Raw genomic sequence first — 6,266 nt, forward strand, 5'->3', positions numbered from 1 at the left:
GGCGGTCGGACGGGCAGGCGCGGCTCGGAATCGGGCCGTTCCCGCTGAGAGATCCGAAGTGCTGGGTTCCCCCAGGACCGGAACGGGAGCTGGTGGGGGCGCAGGCCCCGGGGATGCTGGGCTCGGTGAAGATGGAGGCCCATGACCTGGCCGAGTGGAGCTACTACCCCGAGGCGGGCGAGGTGTGTCCTCGGGGATGACGGAGCGGGAAGTGGGGGGCAGGCACGTAGGTGTGGATTTAAGTGGGGGCAGGGATTGGGGTATGGGCTCAAATGGGTTCGGGGCATCTAATTGGGGAGCCAAGGAACTAGGGACACGGAGACCAGGTGAGCGAGTCAGGCAAGGGGGACAAGGCATGGACGCCCGGCTTAGGCAGGCAATCCAGGGTGAGGGCTCAAATGAGAGTCAGGAAAACGTAGGCAAAGGTCAGGTCATAGTTTAAACGTGAAGGCCGGGTTTTGGGGACCCGAAATCCCAGGGATTAAAACGAACAAACCAAAGATAGGAATCCGAGCTTCAGAGTAGTGGACAGAGATGGGGGATTAGGAAATGGGCTTAAAAGTTGGGGGAAAGATAAAGAGTTGGGGGTAAGGAGAAACCATTAAGGAAGGTTTGAGATAGGAGCAAGGAGCCCTGGTGGGGCAGTGGTTAAGCGCTCAGCTGCGGCTGCTAACCTAAAGGTCTGCGGTTGGAACCCATTAGCCAGTCGGTGGGAGAAAAGACCTGGTGATCTGCTCCTGCAAAGATAACAGCCTTGGAAACTCTATTGGACATTTCTACCCTGTCCAATAGGGTCGCTATGAGTCAGAATCCACTGGACGGCAATGGGTTTTGGGTTTTGGACGTAGGAGTTCAGGGTTAGAATATGGTGCTAAAGTTGGGGGTTCTGGGATAGAAATAGGAATTGGGGTTCAGGGATGAGGATCAAGGTGGCCATCTAAGATAGGGTCAGGAATAGAGATTGGCCCTCAGGTATGAGATGGGGGTGCTCAGAGATGAAGCTTTGTTTGGGGGGTCTGAGATAACAGGCAGGTTAGAGTTGGGGCTCAGATAGATGGGGGCCTGAGAGCAGATGTGGGCATCACCTCTGGAGGCTTTTGTGGGTGTGTATCAGTCTCCATCCCCCATCCCTCCCCAAGACTCTCAACCCCTTCCAGCTGAACTTTGTGTTTTACTGCTATTAGAGCCCTTCAGCAGGGACTCCCCTCTTTCAGGGGTGGGGGGTTTCAGATTATCCCCACCCACCAGCAATCTCCAGCAATTGCTAATGTCCTCTCCAGTCTGATTTTAGACAAGGCCTCCCTGGATTTCGGGGTGGGGGTTTATCCTAATTCCCTCAGGCCAGCAGACAGGAAGTCCTTCTCCTAGTCAAACTATCATTCCTCTTGCTGCAAGGATTCTTGTTCCTTCATTTACTCACTCTATAGTCCATATTGTGAGATCTGGGAATAGGGAGGGGGTCCTAGTCTGAGAGTTATGGGGTATGGATACTTGGCTTCCTAAACTGGAAGGAGACTGTGGCTTGAGGTGGGGGTGTGAGGCTGGAATGGCTGAGTTCTCCAGGGAAACTGAGATCTGGGGGTTATGTGGGCCCCAGCATGCTTGAGTCCTGGGTCTGGGGTTTGAAGCTGTAGGGTGGGTCTCCTGGATCCCCAGGCCTGTGGGGCCTGGCAGGGTGCCCGGGAGGGGCCAGTCCTGGGACTGTGGAGGTGTGAAGTGTGTGAAGTGCACGTGGGGTGGGGCAGGGCCAGCTGAGGAAGGGGTTGGGAGTGTTGAGAGGTAGAAGTGGGGTGACTGGAGGTGTCAGTGGTGAGATGGGAGAGGTGGAGACCAGGGTGGGAAGTGGAGGCTCCTGGCTAGTGGGGGGATTCCAGCTGGGCCCCTGGAGAGCTCAGAGTCTAGGCACTTGGTCTAAGAGAACCATCTGCAAATCAGTGTTTTGGGGCACATCTTAAGAAGTAAATTGGGGGGGGTCTATGCTGGAGGAGTCAGAATTTGGGATACAGTCTGGATGGATCGAAGTTTAGGGGGACAATTTGTATGGACAGTCTAGCTAACTCAGAAATGGAGGGAAAATCCAGAGGTGATCAACACTTGGGGACAGTTTGGGGGCATATTTTAGAAGAGCCCACGTATGGGGAGCTGGAAATGGTTTGGAGGATACTGTCTGAGAGTCTCCCCAACCGTCCCATCAGATTAACCCCCCTCCTTCCCTCTGGGCCCGAACAAGGGGGACAGAAATACCTACACTCACCCAGCAACCAAGAGGGTCCCCAAACCACCTCTTCCTGCTGGGGGTATTGTTGACACTCACAGGCTGGCTCCCTGTCAAGAGAGAACTTGAAAAGTTATCACCCCTGGGCCACCACCACTGGCCTCAGGTTCTTACAGATCAGCTGATCCACTGCTCCCCCATTTTAGAAATGGAAAAACGGAAGCCCAGGAGAGTGTTGGGGGCTGCTTGAAGCCCAGGGCTGAGCCAGGGACTAGACACTGGGCTTCTGGCTTTGCACTGCCTACCTCTGCTCCTGTCACACCCTCCCCCAGGAACAATAAGGAAATGAAAGGGAAGAAATTCTAGCCTCCTGCAGTGGGGGTGCAGGTCCCCTGAGGGCTTCCCCCCATCTCAGCCCCACCCTGGCAGGGGAGATCCGGCTTAGACCCGGACGCCGGGCTTCATTTGAACCCCAGGGCGTGGGAAAGCGTAGGGTGGATTAGGGCAGCTAGAAAGCTTGAGGTCAGACCTCAAAGAGGACTTCCTGGTGGGTGGGGAGCCAGTAAAGGAGAGCCCTGGGGTCTCAGTCAGTATTACTCTGCTATACAAGAGCCTAACTGAGTTAGAGAATTGGGGGCAGGGGTGGCAGGAGGACTTAAGAATCCCTCCCCAACCATGGTTTCAGGGGACATCTAGGTCAATTGGCATAACAAAGTTTATTAAGAAAATGTTCTACATCCCACTTTGGTGAGTGGCATCTGGGGTCTTAAAAGCTAGCTAGCAGCCATCTAAGATGCATCAATTGGTCCCAGCCCACCTGGAGCAAAGGAGAATAAAGAACACCAAAGACACAAGGAAAGTATTAGCCCAAGAGACAGAAAAGGCCACATAAACCAGAGACTTCATCAGCCTGAGACCCGAAGAACTAGATGGTGCCCGGCTACCACCAATGACTGCCCTGACAGGAAATACAACAGAGAGTTCCCGACAGAGCAGGAGAAAAGTGGGGTGCAGAACTCAAAATCTAGTAAAAAGACCAGACTTAATGGTCTTAACTGAGACTGGAGGGACCTGGGAAGACATGGCCCCCAAACTCTCTGTTAGCCCAAAACTAAAACCATTTCTGAGGCCAACTCTTCCGACAAAGATTAGACTGGACCACGGGACATAAAATGATACTCGCAAAGAGTGTGCTTCTTAGCTCAAGTAGACGCATGAGACTAAATGGGTGGCTCCTGTCCCGAGGCAAGATGAGAAGGTAGAGCGGGTCAGGAGCTGGTTGAATGGACAGGGGAAATCTGGGGTGGAAAGGAGGAGTGTGCTGTCACAGTATAGGGATAGCAGTTAGGGTCTCATAACAATGTATGTATAAATTTTTGTATGAGAGCCTAAGTTGGATTGTAAACTTTCACTTAAAGCACAATTAAAAAAAGAATCTCTCCCCAACTCTCTCTGGATCCCACTGAATTCATCGCCTCCCTTCCTTATTCTGGGGAGGGGGCAGAACCAGCCAACCAGGGGAAGACCAGTGGATGGAAGAGGAGAGTAACTCAGGCTCTGGTTTCAGTGTTGAACTTCCCGGATGGTGATGCGGAGGGAAGGAGACAGAGAGATACTAAGATGTGCTGAAGGAGAAAGAGATGGGAGGTGGCAGGAGAGTAGGGGGGAGAGACAGAAAGCCAAGGAGAGGAGAAAGAGCTGGAGGGGTGGAGAGAGACAGGAGGGATGGGATGGGGAGCAGACGGGGGGAGAGGTGGGGTTAAGGAGAGGAAGGCGGAGAAGGGAAGGGATGGTGGCAGAAGAGAGATACAGGGGAAGAGAGAGAGACAGAGAGGGGAAGTGAAAGAGACACAGACCCTAAGGGGGAAGAGGAGAGGGAGAGCAAAGGAGATGGGAGAGAGAGAAGGGAAAGAGAGAAAGGAGGAGAGAGTTGGGGTGGAGGGGAAGAGAGAGAGTTGGGGGAAAGACAGATGGGAACAGAAAGAGAGACGGAGAGAGAGAACCATGGTGATGTGAGGAGGGAAAGGGCTTAAAGGTACTGAGACAGGGAAAGAGACAGAGAGAAACAACCAACAGAGAGCTCCAGAGACAAGAGAAAAGAGGTACTGGAGAGGCTTGCGAAGGAGCGAGGGGAGGATTTCTCCACCGGGACTCTGACCTGGGGTTGGTTGCCACCTGTCCCTGATTCCCTCAGTGGCCATGGGCAAGTTCCTTTTCTCTCTGGACTTCGGGACCCACAGGCACTTACAGTGCAGGCAGGGCATGAGATGGGACCCGCTGACCCACGCTAAAGGGGGCGCCAGCCAGAGGTATGGCAGCTCCCCCAGTGTCGTGGGACCCCAGCTGGGAATGGGGACACTGCCCTCCAGGTCTCCCTGGGGGAGGCAGCAGGGCCGATGGAGATGTAGATGGAAGAGGGAGGGGAGGGGATGGGAGAGAGCAGGTGAGAGGGATAAATACAGAAGGAGAAAAACATCATCTACATCAGTTGCCATCAAGTCAACCTAACGATGACCCATGTGTATCAGAATAGAACTGCGCTCCATAGGGTTTTCAATGATTGATTTTTTTGGAAGTAGATCGCCAGGCCTTTTTTCCAAGGCACCTCTGTGTGGACTTGAACCTCCGACTTTGGTTAGCATCTGAGCACATTAACCATTTGCACCACCCAGGGACTCCTACACCATCTTTGTTTTTGTTGTGTGCCATCAAGTCAATTCTGACTCATAGACTAGAAGTACCCTGTAGGATTTCGTAGGCAGTAATCTTTACAGGAGCAGATCACCAGGTCTTTTCTCCTGAGGAGCTGCTGGTGGGTTTGAACCACTGACCTTTCAGTTAGCAGCGAAGCACTTAACCATTGTGCCACCAGGGCTCCTTCTTGTAGGTTTACATCTATCATGCCTTATATTTTCCTTGTTTATCTTACTTTTATGCTTTTATAGTATGATCCAGAACACAGACTCTAGAGCCAGACTGCCTGGGTTCAGAATCCTAGTTCTGCCCCACACAGGCTGTGTGACCCTGAACAACTGCTCTGGGCCTCAGCTTCCTCAGCTGTAAAATGGGTATCATAATAGCACCTCCACCATGGTGTGGTTGTAAGGATTAAAGGAGACAGTTCCTGTGAAGTGCGTGGCACAGCTGAATATTTGTTGAATTTATGAAAGAATATAAAACCAATTGCCGTGGGGTAGATTCTGACTCATGGCAACCCTATGTGTGTCAGAGCAGAACTGTTCTCTGTAGGGTTTTCAGTGGCTGATTTTGCAGAAGTAGATGGACAGGCCTTCTGAGGTGCTTCTGGGTAGATTTGAACCTCTGATCTTTTGGTTAGTAGCTGAATGCTTAACCGTTTGCACTACCCAGAGACTCTATGAAAGAATATAAAGAGGGTTATTTAGAGAGACATACAGATGTGTCTTGGAGCCCTGGTGGCACAGTGGTTAAGAGCTCAGCTGCTAACCAGAAGGTCAGCGGTTTGAATCCACAGCTGCTCCTTGAAAACCTGTGGGGCAGTTTTGCTCTGTCCTGTAGGGTCGCTACGAGTTGGAATCGACTCAGAGGCAATGGGTTTGCTTTTGGTTTGGCTTAGAGATGTGTCTTAGAAAAAGTACAGCCAGATGCCCCTTGGAAGCGAGGGTGGCAAGACTTCGTCTCACGTACTTTAGACTTGTTTTCAGGAGGGATCAGTCCCTGGAGAAGGACATCATGCTTGGTAAAGTAGAGGGTCAGCAAAAAAAGAGGAAGACCCTTGTTAACCATTGTCATAGGGCAACATTTGTAGTAACTGTTAAATGAGAAACTATTTTGTTCTGTCAGCCTTCATCTTAAGTGAGAATAACAGCACAGTTGGAAGAGCGTAGTCAATGTCACTGAACTGTGCATGTAGAAATTTTTTGAAATGGTGTATCTTTGGCTATGTGTATTTTCACCAAAAAAAAGGTTGAGAAGTTACAGGGTTAATATGTTGTGGGGTTGTTAACCAATGTCATAAAACAACATGTGTACTACTGTTTCATGAGAAACTATTTGTTCTGTAAGCCTTCAC

The 6,266-nt window shown here is 51.3% G+C and overlaps 1 protein-coding gene across 1 annotated transcript in view; it reads left to right on the forward strand.

Annotated features, from left to right (window-relative positions):
* FOXA3 (forkhead box A3) overlaps positions 1-6,266 on the forward strand; it is a 9,924-nt gene continuing 3,658 nt past the window's right edge. Inside the window, exon 1 of the mRNA XM_004381591.1 lies at positions 1-182. Coding sequence (XP_004381648.1) covers positions 114-182 — 69 coding nt within the window. The 5' untranslated portion in view covers positions 1-113. The remainder of the gene's footprint in view (positions 183-6,266) is intronic.

This window comes from Trichechus manatus, unplaced genomic scaffold, assembly GCF_000243295.1.
Source record: "Trichechus manatus latirostris isolate Lorelei unplaced genomic scaffold, TriManLat1.0 scaffold00087, whole genome shotgun sequence".
NCBI lineage: Eukaryota > Metazoa > Chordata > Mammalia > Sirenia > Trichechidae > Trichechus > Trichechus manatus.